This window comes from Mya arenaria, chromosome 1 (assembly GCF_026914265.1).
Source record: "Mya arenaria isolate MELC-2E11 chromosome 1, ASM2691426v1".
NCBI lineage: Eukaryota > Metazoa > Mollusca > Bivalvia > Myida > Myidae > Mya > Mya arenaria.
In genome coordinates this window covers 63,057,775-63,077,071 of record NC_069122.1, presented here as the reverse complement: position 1 = coordinate 63,077,071, position 19,297 = coordinate 63,057,775, and the positions used below count along the sequence as shown (strand labels likewise).

The 19,297-nt window shown below is 40.6% G+C and overlaps 1 protein-coding gene across 1 annotated transcript; it reads right to left on the bottom strand.

Annotated features, from left to right (window-relative positions):
- Window positions 1-6,259: 6,259 nt before the first annotated feature.
- On the bottom strand, window positions 6,260-18,442 carry LOC128228475 (uncharacterized). Its single transcript, XM_052939801.1, has 4 exons — window positions 18,420-18,442; window positions 17,495-17,799; window positions 7,674-7,780; window positions 6,260-6,583 (listed from the first exon to the last, which is right to left on the bottom strand). The coding sequence occupies exons 1-4, from the start codon at window positions 18,440-18,442 to the stop codon at window positions 6,260-6,262; spliced, it is 759 nt and encodes a 252-aa protein (XP_052795761.1).
- Window positions 18,443-19,297: the final 855 nt, after the last annotated feature.

The window sequence follows — 19,297 nt, the reverse complement described above, 5'->3', positions numbered from 1 at the left end:
TTATTTAAGACACTAAATATGCATACCTTACCTAATTCAGAAAAAAAAATGAATAATATAGATTTCAAAATTTCCACCATCGTTTGATGTTATATTGACTGGTTCTCAGATATGTGCGCAAACTTTTGCTCATTTCAAGATAAATCTGCACGTGGATGTGGATGGAGATAAAACAAGGTTTAAACTGTACGTGGATCCGGTAAGGCTTAATGTGCATGGAGATGCGGTGAGGCTTAATGTGCACGGGCATGCGGTAAGACTTAATGTGCACGGAGATGCGGTAAGGCTTCAACTGCACGGGGATGCGGTGAGGCTTAAACTGCACGGGGATGCGGTAAGGCTTAAACTGCACGGGGATGCGGTGAGGCTTAATGTGCACGGAGATGCGGTAAGGCTTAATGTGCACGGGGATGCGGTGAGGCTTAATGTGCACGGAGATGCGGTAAGGCTTAATGTGCACGGGGATGCAGTGAGGCTTAAACTGCACGGGGATGCGGTGAGGCTTAATGTGCACGGGGATGCGGTGAGGCTTAATGTGCACGGGGATGCGGTAAGATGCGGTGAGGCTTAATGTGCACGGAGATGCGGTAAGGCTTCAACTGCACGGGGATGCGGTAAGGCTTAAGCTGCACGGGGATGCGGTGAGGCTTAATGTGCAAGGGGATGCGATAAGGCTTAAACTGCACGGGGATGCGGTGAGGTTTAATTTGCACGGAGATGCGGTAAGGCTTAAACTGCACGGGGATGCGGTAAGGCTTAAACTGTACGGGGATGCGGTGAGGCTTAATGTGCACGGAGATGCGGTAAGGCTTAAACTGCACGGGGATGCGGTAAGGCTTAAACTGCACGGGGATGCGGTAAGGCTAAATGTGCACGGAGATGCGGTAAGGCCTAAAACGCACGGAGATGCGGTAAGCCTTAAACTGCACGGAGATGCGGTAAGCCTTAAAGTGCACGGGGATGCGGTAAGGCTTATTGTGCACGGGGATGCGGTGAGGCTTAATTTGCACGGAGATGCGTTAAGGCTTAATGTGCACGGAGATGCAGTAAGAATTAAAGTGCACGGGGACGCGGTAAGGCTTATTGTGCACGAAGATGCAGTAAGAATTAAAGTGCACGGGGACGCGGTAAGGCTTATTGTGCACGAAGATGCAGTAAGAATTAAAGTGCACGGGGACGCGGTAAGGCTTATTGTGCACGAAGATGCAGTAAGAATTAAAGTGCACGGGGACGCGGTAAGGCTTATTGTGCACGAAGATGCAGTAAGAATTAAAGTGCACGGGGACGCGGTAAGGCTTATTGTGCACGAAGATGCAGTAAGAATTAAAGTGCACGGGGACGCGGTAAGGCTTATTGTGCACGAAGATGCAGTAAGAATTAAAGTGCACGGGGACGCGGTAAGGCTTATTGTGCACGAAGATGCAGTAAGAATTAAAGTGCACGGGGACGCGGTAAGGCTTATTGTGCACGAAGATGCAGTAAGAATTAAAGTGCACGGGGACGCGGTAAGGCTTATTGTGCACGAAGATGCAGTAAGAATTAAAGTGCACGGGGACGCGGTAAGGCTTATTGTGCACGAAGATGCAGTAAGAATTAAAGTGCACGGGGACGCGGTAAGGCTTATTGTGCACGAAGATGCAGTAAGAATTAAAGTGCACGGGGACGCGGTAAGGCTTATTGTGCACGAAGATGCAGTAAGAATTAAAGTGCACGGGGACGCGGTAAGGCTTATTGTGCACGAAGATGCAGTAAGAATTAAAGTGCACGGGGACGCGGTAAGGCTTATTGTGCACGAAGATGCAGTAAGAATTAAAGTGCACGGGGACGCGGTAAGGCTTATTGTGCACGAAGATGCAGTAAGAATTAAAGTGCACGGGGACGCGGTAAGGCTTATTGTGCACGAAGATGCAGTAAGAATTAAAGTGCACGGGGACGCGGTAAGGCTTATTGTGCACGAAGAGGCAGTAAGAATTAAAGTGCACGGGGACGCGGTAAGGCTTATTGTGCACGAAGATGCAGTAAGAATTAAAGTGCACGGGGACGCGGTAAGGCTTATTGTGCACGAAGAGGCAGTAAGAATTAAAGTGCACGGGGACGCGGTAAGGCTTATTGTGCACGAAGATGCAGTAAGAATTAAAGTGCACGGGGACGCGGTAAGGCTTATTGTGCACGAAGATGCAGTAAGAATTAAAGTGCACGGGGACGCGGTAAGGCTTATTGTGCACGAAGATGCAGTAAGAATTAAAGTGCACGGGGACGCGGTAAGGCTTATTGTGCACGAAGATGCAGTAAGAATTAAAGTGCACGGGGACGCGGTAAGGCTTATTGTGCACGAAGATGCAGTAAGAATTAAAGTGCACGGGGACGCGGTAAGGCTTATTGTGCACGAAGATGCAGTAAGAATTAAAGTGCACGGGGACGCGGTAAGGCTTATTGTGCACGAAGATGCAGTAAGAATTAAAGTGCACGGGGGCGCGGTAAGGTTTATTGTGCACGAAGATGCAGTAAGAATTTAAGTGCACGGGGGCGCGGTAAGGCTTATTGTGCACGAAGATGCAGTAAGAATTAAAGTGCACGGGGGCGCGGTAAGGCTTATTGTGCACGAAGATGCAGTAAGAATTAAAGTGCACGGGGGCGCGGTAAGGCTTATTGTGCACGAAGATGCAGTAAGAATTAAAGTGCACGGGGACGCGGTAAGGCTTATTGTGCACGAAGATGCAGTAAGAATTAAAGTGCACGGGGACGCGGTAAGGCTTATTGTGCACGAAGATGCAGTAAGAATTAAAGTGCACGGGGACGCGGTAAGGCTTATTGTGCACGAAGATGCAGTAAGAATTAAAGTGCACGGGGACGCGGTAAGGCTTATTGTGCACGAAGATGCAGTAAGAATTAAAGTGCACGGGGACGCGGTAAGGCTTATTGTGCACGAAGATGCAGTAAGAATTAAAGTGCACGGGGACGCGGTAAGGCTTATTGTGCACGAAGATGCAGTAAGAATTAAAGTGCACGGGGACGCGGTAAGGCTTATTGTGCACGAAGATGCAGTAAGAATTAAAGTGCACGGGGACGCGGTAAGGCTTATTGTGCACGAAGATGCAGTAAGAATTAAAGTGCACGGGGACGCGGTAAGGCTTATTGTGCACGAAGATGCAGTAAGAATTAAAGTGCACGGGGACGCGGTAAGGCTTATTGTGCACGAAGATGCAGTAAGAATTAAAGTGCACGGGGACGCGGTAAGGCTTATTGTGCACGAAGATGCAGTAAGAATTAAAGTGCACGGGGACGCGGTAAGGCTTATTGTGCACGAAGATGCAGTAAGAATTAAAGTGCACGGGGACGCGGTAAGGCTTATTGTGCACGAAGATGCAGTAAGAATTAAAGTGCACGGGGACGCGGTAAGGCTTATTGTGCACGAAGATGCAGTAAGAATTAAAGTGCACGGGGACGCGGTAAGGCTTATTGTGCACGAAGATGCAGTAAGAATTAAAGTGCACGGGGACGCGGTAAGGCTTATTGTGCACGAAGATGCAGTAAGAATTAAAGTGCACGGGGACGCGGTAAGGCTTATTGTGCACGAAGATGCAGTAAGAATTAAAGTGCACGGGGACGCGGTAAGGCTTATTGTGCACGAAGAGGCAGTAAGAATTAAAGTGCACGGGGACGCGGTAAGGCTTATTGTGCACGAAGATGCAGTAAGAATTAAAGTGCACGGGGACGCGGTAAGGCTTATTGTGCACGAAGATGCAGTAAGAATTAAAGTGCTCGGGGACGCGGTAAGGCTTATTGTGCACGAAGATGCAGTAAGAATTAAAGTGCACGGGGACGCGGTAAGGCTTATTGTGCACGAAGATGCAGTAAGAATTAAAGTGCACGGGGACGCGGTAAGGCTTATTGTGCACGAAGATGCAGTAAGAATTAAAGTGCACGGGGACGCGGTAAGGCTTATTGTGCACGAAGATGCAGTAAGAATTAAAGTGCACGGGGACGCGGTAAGGCTTATTGTGCACGAAGATGCAGTAAGAATTAAAGTGCACGGGGACGCGGTAAGGCTTATTGTGCACGAAGATGCAGTAAGAATTAAAGTGCACGGGGACGCGGTAAGGCTTATTGTGCACGAAGATGCAGTAAGAATTTAAGTGCACGGGGGCGCGGTAAGGCTTATTGTGCACGAAGATGCAGTAAGAATTAAAGTGCACGGGGGCGCGGTAAGGCTTATTGTGCACGAAGATGCAGTAAGAATTAAAGTGCACGGGGGCGCGGTAAGGCTTATTGTGCACGAAGATGCAGTAAGAATTAAAGTGCACGGGGACGCGGTAAGGCTTATTGTGCACGAAGATGCAGTAAGAATTAAAGTGCACGGGGACGCGGTAAGGCTTATTGTGCACGAAGATGCAGTAAGAATTAAAGTGCACGGGGACGCGGTAAGGCTTATTGTGCACGAAGATGCAGTAAGAATTAAAGTGCACGGGGACGCGGTAAGGCTTATTGTGCACGAAGATGCAGTAAGAATTAAAGTGCACGGGGACGCGGTAAGGCTTATTGTGCACGAAGAGGCAGTAAGAATTAAAGTGCACGGGGACGCGGTAAGGCTTATTGTGCACGAAGATGCAGTAAGAATTAAAGTGCACGGGGACGCGGTAAGGCTTATTGTGCACGAAGATGCAGTAAGAATTAAAGTGCTCGGGGACGCGGTAAGGCTTATTGTGCACGAAGATGCAGTAAGAATTAAAGTGCACGGGGACGCGGTAAGGCTTATTGTGCACGAAGATGCAGTAAGAATTAAAGTGCACGGGGACGCGGTAAGGCTTATTGTGCACGAAGATGCAGTAAGAATTAAAGTGCACGGGGACGCGGTAAGGCTTATTGTGCACGAAGATGCAGTAAGAATTAAAGTGCACGGGGACGCGGTAAGGCTTATTGTGCACGAAGATGCAGTAAGAATTAAAGTGCACGGGGACGCGGTAAGGCTTATTGTGCACGAAGATGCAGTAAGAATTAAAGTGCACGGGGACGCGGTAAGGCTTATTGTGCACGAAGATGCAGTAAGAATTAAAGTGCACGGGGACGCGGTAAGGCTTATTGTGCACGAAGATGCAGTAAGAATTTAAGTGCACGGGGGCGCGGTAAGGCTTATTGTGCACGAAGATGCAGTAAGAATTAAAGTGCACGGGGGCGCGGTAAGGCTTATTGTGCACGAAGATGCAGTAAGAATTAAAGTGCACGGGGGCGCGGTAAGGCTTATTGTGCACGAAGATGCAGTAAGAATTAAAGTGCACGGGGACGCGGTAAGGCTTATTGTGCACGAAGATGCAGTAAGAATTAAAGTGCACGGGGACGCGGTAAGGCTTATTGTGCACGAAGATGCAGTAAGAATTAAAGTGCACGGGGACGCGGTAAGGCTTATTGTGCACGAAGATGCAGTAAGAATTAAAGTGCACGGGGACGCGGTAAGGCTTATTGTGCACGAAGATGCAGTAAGAATTAAAGTGCACGGGGACGCGGTAAGGCTTATTGTGCACGAAGATGCAGTAAGAATTAAAGTGCACGGGGACGCGGTAAGGCTTATTGTGCACGAAGATGCAGTAAGAATTAAAGTGCACGGGGACGCGGTAAGGCTTATTGTGCACGAAGATGCAGTAAGAATTAAAGTGCACGGGGACGCGGTAAGGCTTATTGTGCACGAAGATGCAGTAAGAATTAAAGTGCTCGGGGACGCGGTAAGGCTTATTGTGCACGAAGATGCAGTAAGAATTAAAGTGCACGGGGACGCGGTAAGGCTTATTGTGCACGAAGATGCAGTAAGAATTAAAGTGCTCGGGGATGCGGTATGGCTTAATGTGCATGGAGATTGCCGTTAGGTTTAAATTGCACGGAGATGCCTTAAGGCTTAATGTGCATAGAGATGCGGTTAGATTTAATCAGCACGGAGATCTTAATCTGCACGAGGGTGCGGTTTAGCTTAATCGGCACGGAAAATGCGGTAAGCTTAATCAGTACGGAGATGCGGTTAGGTTTAATCAGCACGGATATGCGGCTAGGCTTATTCAGAACGGAGATGCGGTAAGGCTAGATCAGCACGGAGATGCGGTAAGGCTTAATCTGCAAAAGATGCGGTTAGGCTTAATCTGCACGAGTATGCGGTAAGGCTTAATGTGCACGAATATGCGGTTAGGCTTAATAAGCATGAAGATGCGGTAAGGCTTAATCAGCACAGAGATGCGGTAAGGCTAGATCAGCACGGAGATGCGGTAAGGCTAGATCAGCACGGAGATGCGGTAGGACTTAATCTGCAAAAGATGCGGTTAGGCTTAATCTGCACGAGTATGCGGTTAGTCTTAATAAGAATGAATATGCGGTTAGGCTTAATCAGCATAAGGATGTGGTTAGGCTTAATCAGCACTAGGATGCGGTTAGGCTTAATCAGCACTAGGATGCGGTTAGACTTAATCAGCACTAGGATGCGGTAAGGCTTAATCACCACTAGAATGCGGTTAGGCTTAATCTTCTCCTGGATGCGGTTAGGTTTAATCTGCATGGGGATGTTGTTAGGCTTAATCTGCACGGTAATGCGGTTAGGTTTAATCTGCACGGTTATGCGATAAGGTTTAATCTGCACGTAGGTTTAATCTGCACGGAGATGCGGTTTGGCTTAATTTGCACGGGATTGCGGGTAGGCTTAACTCCTCCTGGAGGCCGTTAGTTTTAATCTGCACGGGGATGCGGCTAGGTTTAAACTGGACGGTGATGTCGTCTGGTCAAAACTTTATGCAGCTAATACACTGTTTATCATTGAAATCTCACAGGAAACAAACATGAATATAGACGAATATAGTTTCAAACTATAAGTTTATTGAACTGAATGAATTTACAAAGTGTAAATAATAACTCTTGAGTCGAAAACGAATGCCACTTTCTGTCACGGTGAGGACAAACTTCGAAATGTTTTAAGTTTTTTTCGTTTACTTGAAAAAAGCAAGGATAAGCGTTTTGTTGACCGGTACTGACCAGTCTTTTTAAGTATTTTGTGATGCAGCTTAGAGTCTTTAATTGTAATTGGGCACCCCTCAGTTTCTAACCATTCGTTGTCCATTTTGAAGTCGTAATCTGAAAGTAAGTAAAATGTACATGCAATGGCCTTGAAACTATATTGGCGCTGTAAAAATATAGATAAAAATGTGTATGAACAAGCATTTGACTCCTATAATGTTTAATTTTCAAAATATGGTTTCTTTACATTAAAATGTATTTCAGATAATTGCGTTGCACTATTATATAAAAGAATGCCGTTGAATAACCCCTGGCAATCGATACATAAATTACAAAAACAAATGCTACCTGGTAGATATATTAAATATCATAGCCAATCAGTCATCGGAAAGAGAGAAAGTAATCGATATTAACGAAAGGTATATTTAAATAAAAACAGTCAAGGTTTATCTGAAATAGTAATTCAAAGTAAGTTCTGATTTAATCAAACATTTAGGATATTTTTTCCATATATCTTTACAATGCAGTGCGTTCATTTGAAATTTTTAGCTTGTACCATCGTCAAAATACCAAATATTGTATAAACCTGTCTTTAGAAGACGTTTGGTGAAGTGGTCAACGTTTATTTTATCTGAATGCGCAGCCGCAAAAAAACAAGTCATTCCATTGGCTGTCGATGTGTTGACGTCACAATTGTTATCCAGTAGGAAGTCAGCAATATCTTCCCAGCCTCGTTGTAGTGCCCGGTAGATCGGGGAACACCCGGTCATATAATGCACGTTTATGTCGGCTCCTGAAATGTGAACCACTTATATACATATATCTACAATGATATGTCTTGGGACAAAGTTAGGAAAGTATTTTGCAATGACTTAGCTAGAGGACTAATGTCACACGAGTTAAATGCCATTCATACTCCATAAGTGGGCTATATGTATATACAAAGAACTTCTTTTTGTAATACAATTGAACTAAAACAAGCCCAGTAATAAAACATGGAACAGAGACATACATGCCGGTCCCAAGTGACAGGTAATAAAACATGGAACAGAGACATACATGCCGGCCCCAAGTGACAGGTAATAAAACATGGAACAGAGACATACATGCCGGCCCCAAGTGACAGGTAATAAAACATGGAACAGAGACATACATGCCGGCCCCAAGTGACAGGTATTAAAACATGGAACAGAGACATACATGCCGGCCCCAAGTGACAGGTATTAAAACATGGAACAGAGACATACATGCCGGCCCCAAGTGACAGGTAATAAAACATGGAACAGAGACATACATGCCGGCCCCAAGTGACAGGTAATAAAACATGGAACAGAGACATACATGCCGGCCCCAAGTGACAGGTATTAAAACATGGAACAGAGACATACATGCCGGCACCAAGTGACAGGTATTAAAACATGGAACAGAGACATACATGCCGGCCCCAAGTGACAGGTAATAAAACATGGAACAGAGACATACATGCCGGCCCCAAGTGACAGGTATTAAAACATTGAACAGAGACATACATGCCGGCCCCCTTTGAACAGAGACATACATGCCGGCCCCAAGTGACAGGTAATAAAACATGGAACAGAGACATACATGCCGGCCCCAAGTGACAGGTATTAAAACATGGAACAGAGACATACATGCCGGTCCCAAGTGACAGGTAGTAGTAGTAGAAGTACTAGTCGTAGTCATAATAGTATATGTAGTGGTAATAGCAGTTGTAGTGGTGGTGGTGGGGAAAGTAGTTGTGCTGTTGTTAAAAAATCATTCACGATTCTATCCCCTGGGTATGTAAAATCTTTCACTTCTATATGCCCTGGGTATGCATAATTTAACAGTTGTTGCATGGACATTTGTGTAACATTCAAAACTGTTGTCCGAGATGGCGGGGATGACTACTGCACTGATGCCCCGAGGTAGACAGGCTGAGGGCAACAGTTCGGAATGTCACCCTGTCACCCCGACTCCGAGGGACAACAATTTTGACTGTTACACAAATGCCCATTCAAAAACTGTTTTATTACCTGATTATATATTTTGTTCAAACATTAAAAAGACAAATACTTAAGTAAAGCGAATATATTGAAGTTTCACATATTGATTTAAATTATAAAACCAATTACAGAAATTCAAACGATATGAAGTTTATTTTTGTAATCTAGGTATAAGACGTACTTATGACGGAGCCTCGCGGGTAACAGTTTATACTGTTTACAGGTCAATAATTCAAAGTAATGTAATGTTGATTCCTATTTGTAATACAGTCGATAATAGTGAATTACATTTATATAGGACAACGGGTAATAACATTCCCCATTCTATCCACTGGGTATGCAAATTCATTCACTATTCTATTGCCTGGGTATGCAAAATCATTCACTTCTCTATGCCCTGGGTATGCAAAATTATTCACTATTTTATCCACTGGGTATGCAAAATCAATCTCTATTCTATCCCCTGGGTATGCAAAATCATTCATTATTCTATCCCCTGGGTATGCAAAATCATTCAATGTAATCCTACAATTGTAGAGTGAAATAAAACTTGGTAGAATTATCCATAATTATTTACATCTTGTTTGCTTGTAAACGCCATTAGTTCAAGGGGTCATGGCAGAATTAAAACATTAAAACGTATTAAACTTGGCTAAACACGTAATTATCAAAGTGAATCGAAGTTCAAGGTCAAATCGATGGTCAATGGAATGACTATTTGTCGAATTAAATGTCATTAAAATGGCTACAAATCATTTAGAAGGTCAAGTTATCGCTACAAATCAAATAAAATATCACTGAAATGGCTAGAAAGTTTAAGTGGACTCCCAATTAATCGAAAATGAAAATAGTAGATACTATTATATTATATATAAAATGAATTTTAAAAAATGCATGATCGCATTAGCATTGCTTAATCGTATAGAGTCTTTTCTTTTAAATGACATTTTCATTTCAAAACCCGCTCTTGACTCATATTATCTCTTTCCTTAAACTAATGAAATAAAAAATTCAAATTAATTTAAGGAATAAAATAGAGCTAGCTCATGTTGGCAGAACTGAATAGGGGGCGTTAGTTTCACAGACTTGGCAGGTCCAAGTGCAATATTCACAGGCAAACATGATTTAGAAAAAATAATTTACCCTATTTTAATGAATGATAAAATCAAGTGTGTAGCATTATTAAACATGAACTAAATTTCCTAATTTAGACCCCTTTTCACCGTGCAAAAAAGATATTACACCAGAATTCAGCATTTTCGACCAAAATTTTCCGTATACTCGCCTGCAGGTATACATCCGGAAACAATCTCAATGATTTCTACTCATTAATAGGTTCTGCAAATGTTGACACTACTTGGGGATCAACTATTTACTGGTATAACATCAGATGAATATGCTAAACATGACACTATTTGTTATATTTATGTAAACTTATTGCTACTTAAAACATGTCCGTGACGTCATCCATTGTGTCTTTTTATCCTATATCGGTTATGGAACTGCGCCCTGTACTTTATATCTACTCACTGTCCAATATTTAAAATATTGACTGTCCAGTTTTCTATTAATGGGCAGTCATTGTTCCAATAATGGACAGTCATTGTTCTAATAATGGACAGTCATTGTTCTAATAATGGACAGTCATTGTTCTAATAATGGACAGTCATTGTTCTAATAATGGACAGTCATTGTTCCAATAATGGACAGTCATTGTTCTAATAATGGACAGTCATTGTTCTAATAATGGACAGTCATTGTTCTAATAATGGACAGTCATTGTTCCAATAATGGACAGTCATTGTTCTAATAATGGACAGTCATTGTTCCAATAATGGACAGTCATTGTTCTAATAATGGACAGTCATTGTTCTAATAATGGACAGTCATTGTTCTAATAATGGACAGTCATTGTTCCAATAATGGACAGTCATTGTTCTAATAATGGACAGTCATTGTTCTAATAATGGACAGTCATTGTTCCAATAATGGACAGTCATTGTTCTAATAATGGACAGTCATTGTTCTAATAATGGACAGTCATTGTTCTAATAATGGACAGTCATTGTTCTAATAATGGACAGTCATTGTTCCAATAATGGACAGTCATTGTTCTAATAATGGACAGTCATTGTTCCAATAATGGACAGTCATTGTTCTAATAATGGACAGTCATTGTTCTAATAATGGACAGTCATTGTTCTAATAATGGACAGTCATTGTTCTAATAATGGACAGTCATTGTTCCAATAATGGACAGTCATTGTTCTAATAATGGACAGTCATTGTTCTAATAATGGACAGTCATTGTTCCAATAATGGACAGTCATTGTTCTAATAATGGACAGTCATTGTTCTAATAATGGACAGTCATTGTTCTAATAATGGACAGTCATTGTTCTAATAATGGACAGTCATTGTTCCAATAATGGACAGTCATTGTTCTAATAATGGACAGTCATTGTTCCAATAATGGACAGTCATTGTTCTAATAATGGACAGTCATTGTTCCAATAATGGACAGTCATTGTTCCAATAATGGACAGTCATTGTTCCAATAATGGACAGTCATTGTTCCAATAATGGACAGTCATTGTTCTAATAATGGACAGTCATTGTTCTAATAATGGACAGTCAGGACAGTCATTGTTCCAATAATGGACAGTCATTGTTCCAATAATGGACAGTCATTGTTCCAATAATGGACAGTCAGGACAGTCATTGTTCAAATAATGGACAGTCATTGTTCCAATAATGGACAGTCATTGTTCTAATAATGGACAGTCAGGACAGTCATTGTTCCAATAATGGACAGTCATTGTTCTAATAATGGACAGTCAGGACAGTCATTGTTCCAATAATGGACAGTCATTGTTCCAATAATGGACAGTCATTGTTCTAATAATGGACAGTCAGGACAGTCATTGTTCCAATAATGGACAGTCATTGTTCTAATAATGGACAGTCAGGACAGTCATTGTTCTAATAATGGACAGTCATTGTTCAAATAATGGACAGTCATTGTTCTAATAATGGACAGTCAGGACAGTCATTGTTCCAATAATGGGCAGTCATAGTTCTAATAATGGACAGTCATTGTTCTAATAATGGACAGTCATTTATCTAATAATGGACAGTCATTGTTCTAATAATGGACAGTCATTGTTCCAATAATGGACAGTCATTGTTCCAATAATGGACAGTCATTGTTCCAATAATGGACAGTCATTGTTCTAATAATGGACAGTCATTGTTCTAATAATGGACAGTCATTGTTCTAATAATGGACAGTCATTGTTCCAATAATGGACAGTCATTGTTCTAATAATGGACAGTCATTGTTCTAATAATGGACAGTCAGGACAGTCATTGTTCAAATAATGGACAGTCATTGTTCCAATAATGGACAGTCATTGTTCTAATAATGGACAGTCAGGACAGTCATTTTTCCAATAATGGACAGTCATTGTTCTAATAATGGACAGTCAGGACAGTCATTGTTCCAATAATGGACAGTCATTGTTCCAATAATGGACAGTCATTGTTCTAATAATGGACAGTCAGGACAGTCATTGTTCCAATAATGGACAGTCATTGTTCTAATAATGGACAGTCAGGACAGTCATTGTTCTAATAATGGACAGTCATTGTTCAAATAATGGACAGTCATTGTTCTAATAATGGACAGTCAGGACAGTCATTGTTCCAATAATGGGCAGTCATAGTTCTAATAATGGACAGTCATTGTTCCAATAATGGACAGTCATTGTTCCAATAATGGACAGTCATTGTTCTAATAATGGACAGTCATTGTTCTAATAATGGACAGTCATTGTTCTAATAATGGACAGTCATTGTTCCAATAATGGACAGTCATTGTTCAAATAATGGACAGTCATTGTTCTAATAATGGACAGTCATTGTTCTAATAATGGACAGTCAGGACAGTCATTGTTCCAATAATGGGCAGTCATAGTTCTAATAATGGACAGTCATTGTTCCAATAATTGACAGTCATTGTTCTAATAATGGACAGTCATTGTTCAAATAATGGACAGTCATTGTTCTAATAATGGACAGTCATTGTTCTAAAAATGGACAGTCATTGGTCAAATAATGGACAGTCATTGTTCTAATAATGGACAGTCATTGTTCTAAAAATGGACAGTCATTGTTCTAATAATGGACAGTCATTGTTCTAAAAATGGACAGTCATTGTTCTAATAATGGACAGTCATTGTTCTAAAAAATGGACAGTCATTGTTCTAATAATGGACAGTCATTGTTCTAATAATGGACAGTCATTGTTCTAATAATGGACAGTCATTGTTCTAATAATGGGCAGTCATTGTTCCAATAATGGACAGTCATTTATCTAATAATGGACAGTGAATAGAAGTAGCAGTGTGGTGTGATTACTTACTGTAAAATCAAGAAGTGTGTTAACAAACTTGTTTTTTCTCGTCTTCTGTAATACTATGCACTAATTTGAAGAACATCACTTTAAAACCATTTTTGACGGTTTATTAAATAATTATAAAATTTTATTCTTTATAAAATTCTGATATTTAGGTTGTAACAACTCAATGTCGAATGAAGAAATGACTGAGGTTTGCGTAGCCGTAAAGGAAAAGGAATATGTTCATATGTTGTACGTCGAAAACATATAACATCTTTAAAAGTGAAACGTTTCCGTATTAAGCGATGTTACGCCGCATAACAGAATCGCCGCATAAACGTGTGTTTTTTTTCGTTTATGCGGTGATTTTCAACGCATAAACGTTTATGCGGCGACGCTCAACGCATAAAGCAGAAATTGCCTATATGGGGCGCAACTGTGCTTTTTTGCCACATAAAGAGGATTAACTTATCCATTTATTATAAAGCTAAAAAATATTTCAACAAAAACGATGGTGATGACGTTGTTGATGATGATGATGATGATGATGATGATGATGATGATGATGATGATGATGATGATGTGATGATGGTTGTGGGGATGATGATGGTGGTAGTGGTTGTGATTGTGGTGATGATGATGGTGGTAGTGGTTGTGATTGTGGTGATGATGATGGTGGTTGTGATGATGTTGTTGATTATGGTGATGATTAAGATTAGGGCGCTGGGTATTATTGCCATTTTAAAGAAAATACGGGAAAAGTTTGCAGGCAAGTTAAGCCAAAATGGAAGTTGAAAATAAACCCTTGGAGTGTTCAAATGACTAGTGCATAAAAACACAATAAATGAAAGAAATAAGTCCATGATGACCCTATTATCAGTTTGAAATGACGTTGAAAGTATGTACGTGAAGTTAGCGGCCTAGCGGCCTAGCGGCCCAGCGGCGTGAAGTTAGCGGCCTAGCGGCGTGAAGTTAGCGGCCTAACGGCCTGGCGGCCTAAAATGCTATCCTATTTCAAAGCATGTATACATGCATTTTCTTATAAAACAAAGAAATATTAACTGATTTTTTAAGCACACACTATCACTCTGAGGCGGTTATCAACATTTTTTTCAGAACAAGCAGTCAGCTTTTCAAAGCATGTGAACATGCCTCTCCTTCTATTTTTTTATATATATTTTCTGTTTCTATGCCCAAATTATCACTTTTAACCAATTATAAACATTTTTTCAAAAAAGTCGATCGGCCTGGCAGCCGAGCGGCCTAGCGGCCTAAAATGGTTTCCTATTTCAAAGTATGTATACATGCGTTTCCTTCCAAAACAATGATTAATCTATGGTTTAACAATTTTGCTCAATACAAAAAATGAAAATGCTGATATTCGCTTTAATAGATTTTTTAGGCAGCTTGGTCGAGTTTTGGACGAAAAGCAGACATTCGCTAAAGGATGGTGATTTGTGAATAGAAACCATAAATTTGTCTTTTTTTAAGAAGAAAAGGCATGTATAAATGGTTTATGATAGAAACAAATTTTAGGCCGCTAGGCCGCCAGGCCGCTAACTTCACGCCGCTGGGCCACTAGGCCGCTTACTTCACGCCGATAGGCCGCTAGGCCGCTAACTTCACGTACATTTTGAAAGTGCGCATTGTCAAGGGTACATGCCCGTCAGTCTGACAATAAGGCGAGAATGTATGTTACGTCATACGACGATTCAGTTTTCTGATTGTCCCAAATGACGGTGTTGTGCTTTGTCGTAACATTTATTCCAGCCTTTAGTCGGGTTGTACGTCATTTCAAACGTTTTCGCAGAAAGATCAATTGGTTTGGTTCACATTTAAACCGATCTTACTAAATCTTTGTCAGAATTTACGTCTCTAAAAGTCTAGTTCAAAGCTTGGTTAAGTGGACACAAAAAACTAAGACCGATCTTGATGAAACTTTATCAACAACTATTGTACTAGTATGTGTTATAATTGCTTTTTATGCGGCGAAAGTGTGCCTTTTTGCCACATAAAAAAATCCTTTTTATGCGTTGAAAATTACCGCATAAACGAAAAAAAAAACGTTTATGCGGCGATGCTGTTATGCGGCGTTACAAAGCGAGTAATACATAAACACACATTTTGCACTAGTTATATATCCGTTGAGGTTTAACTTTAAAGATGATTACTTTAAATGATATCCAAAATAATGGTTTACAATTTATAGGTACATGTATTTAAGCGTTAAATTATTTTGATTTGCCTAAGGGATTCTCATGATAACTATCAAATCAAATGTGGTGACAATGAGGCGTCTCCGAATAATGAGTTCTGGGCGTCTCCGGTGTGACAATGTCTAATAAGTTGACAATAGCGCCATGAAATTTATTATTTGGACCTAGTTCTTTACATGTTTTAAGTAAGTGAAACCCCTCGCGTGCCTCGGACTGTTCTTTCTCTGACATAATGGACAGTTTTCGGCCTTTTACCCGTACTTAAAGAATGATTTATATAGTCATGTTAGGTCGATGGCCTTTGTTAACATTTAATGAGTTGAGGTAAGAGGAACAGACACATGGTACAATACGTAACGCCCGGTTCGACCTTGAGCCGACCATCACGAGGACCATATAGTTATTTATATATATTACCGACATGTGCGTTCAATTTTTGCGATTTATACGTAATGGGTGCAGCGTATACAAGTATATAAGTGTTGGTGTTTGCACATATTTTGATTATTATTTTTGCGAATTGGAAAAGTACATTTTTCCCGCGGGCCAATTCGTACTTGATTATATAGGGTATGAACATTTTAACAAATCAATGAGCATGCAAAATGTTTGCATTGTCGAATAGGATTTAATGATTTGAAAGACATTCGCTGCATACAGATATAATTTATCCTTACTTTAACCACGAATTATCACATATCTATACGCATTTATTTTCACTACTCACAAAATAGTTCCAGCCAAAGAAAATACATTTGTACTTTTTTTGTTTAACTGAGGTGGGAGAAAAAGCATCTGCCATAGCCGCTCGTGTAAGAGGTTCATCCCAACCCTCCCGCAGGGTGTTCTGTGAAACCTCGGTAGAACTCGTTTCCGCAAAACACCCTATGCTCGGGTTGGGATGAACCTATCTTACACTCTCGGCCATGGAAGATACTTGTACTCTATTCCGTTGCCACAGTGGAATTGACGCCCTATGCCAGACGCACAGATGCTGGCACGAAGCTCAAGCTTAAGCCAGCGTAGTTAATTATAATTACATTAACAAATAGAAAAGATTGTTTCATGTGTGTGTCATTTCATTCCTTGGCTTCTTACAAGCTTGTTGGTCAATGACAATCAAGGATTGGTCCAATTTACTGTAGCTCAATATCATTAAGAGTATTTTCGTAGAGAGTATCCTGTCGGTGTAAGCTGGTACAGTCGTCTATTCTCCATATACTTGAAAGCTATGGTTGCAGTTGTCTGGAGGCAGTTAAAGCTTACATCATGAACCCGAATTTAAAATAGATGTGTAATCATTCAAGTATCGACTCGCATTGGCAACTGTTCAGTACAAATTTATTTTGATTCCCTTTATAAGAAGGGTGAATACTGAGGAGATATCCAGTGAAAATGCAATAAAAACACTATTCTTTAAACAAAATGGTGACGTCACATCCGGTATGATTACGCCATAATTTGGTAAAAAGATCATGTCATATCCTGTTAAAATAAAGAACCTTCTCATGAAATTCAGCGGAAATATCACCTTTTCCTCCATGATTTAAATAAACAAATAAGGGTTAGGGTTAACTGAGTACAATTATTAAAAAAAAATTTTTAATTCTTTATAATTAAAACAGAATGAGTAGTAAATGTATGAGTTATGGAATATTACCAATTAAGCAATTCATGTTGATTTAAATGGCTTACAAACATGAGGAGTGATTGTGTTGTGTGCTAAACTATAAAATACTTTGCAATTGTTGTATTCATCTGGAAACAATGTATATCATGGATATATTATATCAGTTTAAATTTTACGTTTAGTTTACAAGTAATTATCGACCTGCTGCTGATAAAAATGACGATCTTATAACGATTTTCAATAGGAAAAGTCCTACCGTCCCTCATGAATATCTCAGCGATCTCTATCTGGCCCTTGTCCACGGCCTCGTGCAGGGGCGTGCTACCGAGGTAATCAGCCTGGTTCATGCAGCTCCCAGCCTCTATTAGCACTTGCGCCGTGTCAACCTGGCCGTAACGCGCCGCGTAGAACAACAGCGACCGCCCCTGTCTGTCTACCGCGTCAATGTCACCATACAGACATGGTGCGCAAGCGAAACGCGACGACCAGCTCGTAGCTTTCCGTTCCTTACGATCTCGTTTCCAGAATCTGCGAATGGTACTGTTCTGACTTTCTCGGCAACTGGAATCACATATGTCGATGACGGAGTGTGTACGTGACTGAAAGGGGTGACGACGCGGATGATGATGTTGCGCACCACGTGCTTTCTCGATCTAGCATCCACATCGACTGGCTTCGTTTCATTTGCGAGGCAATCGGCATTATGACAAAGTTCACCTTATACCAGAAACAATTAACAATTTAAAGGTGATCGGTTTACCTCAAACCTAACGTATGAAAGTTAATTAAGTTGAAATCATCTAATCTTTCTTTGTTGATTTAAAAGTAAAGGTCCATTTGCAAAGCCATAAATGTAAAGACGCGTTACGTTAGAAAACGACGTTTCCGTTTCACGTTAAAGTAGCACTCCACTCCACTCTCTTAAGAACGTCGGCGAGTGTGTGTGGGTGTGTGTTTGTGTTTAACCTTGAAAATACATTCTAATTTATTTGTCAATTAACATGACCACAGTCATGCGAGTGATCACTGGGTCGATGACTTATTAAAAGTCTTTAGTTTACCGCTGAATTTGTTTCGTCCTACTGACCCCCATCTGTTGTAAGAATTACGTAGGTGTTTTAAGAAGTTGTTCAAGCAGAACTATCTAATCTGCCTTGTTTGTCAACAATAATGACCCTTGCCTAGTGTAGTGGTCAAGTGGCATTATTAGTATCTCTTTAATTCAACCCGATCGTGATAAACAACACATTTAAACGCTTACAATGAAGACAAACGATATATAAATAGGTTATAAAAAAGTTTACTTTCTATATCAATATCGAAGAAAAATCTCTCAAGTCTCATAAATGATTGTTAGAACTATCAAAAATGAGTTATACCTTTATAATTATCACAATGCATGCTGTTTCAAGTTTCAGTGAAAAAGTTAGAAACACAAAAGTATATCATGGTGTAATTTGCGACTATGATTTTAAACTACATTTAAGAGAGCAGTACAATATTGGTTATGGAAACGTTATTAATATTTGAATAATATGGTTATGCACTTGGAGTTAAAGTATTTGTCAAAAGAAAACGAAATTTGGATAAATACAACCAGTAATGTTTTTTTTCAAAAGACAATAATTAAAGCAATTGTTTAAGTACACTTACTTCAACTTTTCATAGTATAAATGTGTTAACTCGCATTTGCAAAGCTAACACATGCATATACAAGTGATAATTTCCTATGGGCATGATAAAAATCATATTTGTAAAATGCACGAATTATTGTCTTCGGATGTTCAACTGTCTTCTTGGCGAATCAAGTCTGAACAGTCTGTACTCTTAGTACACACGCGTGTTCGTAATGTCAGGCCTCTCAGCACGCTAGGAGTTCTGGGTTGGTCCGTAATATGAAGTCTCTCAACACACTCGGAGTTCTGGGCGTGTCCGTAATGTAATGTCTCTCAACACATTCTGAGTTCTGGGCGTGTCCGTAATGTTATGTCTCTCAACACAATCTGAGTTCTGGGCGTGTCCGTAATGTTATGTCTCTCAGCACACTCTGAGTTCTGGG

Bases quoted from the DNA above. Each gene is read 5' to 3' on its own strand.
- LOC128228475 (XM_052939801.1), bottom strand. From the start codon at position 18,442: ATGCCACTTGACCACTACACTAG. The intron at 17,800-18,419 runs GCAAGGGTCATT...ATGTGATTCCAG, and splicing joins CCACTTGACCACTACACTAG to TTGCCGAGAAAGTCAGAACA. The intron at 7,781-17,494 runs GTAGGACTTTTC...TTCACATTTCAG, and splicing joins TGAGATATTCATGAGGGACG to GAGCCGACATAAACGTGCAT.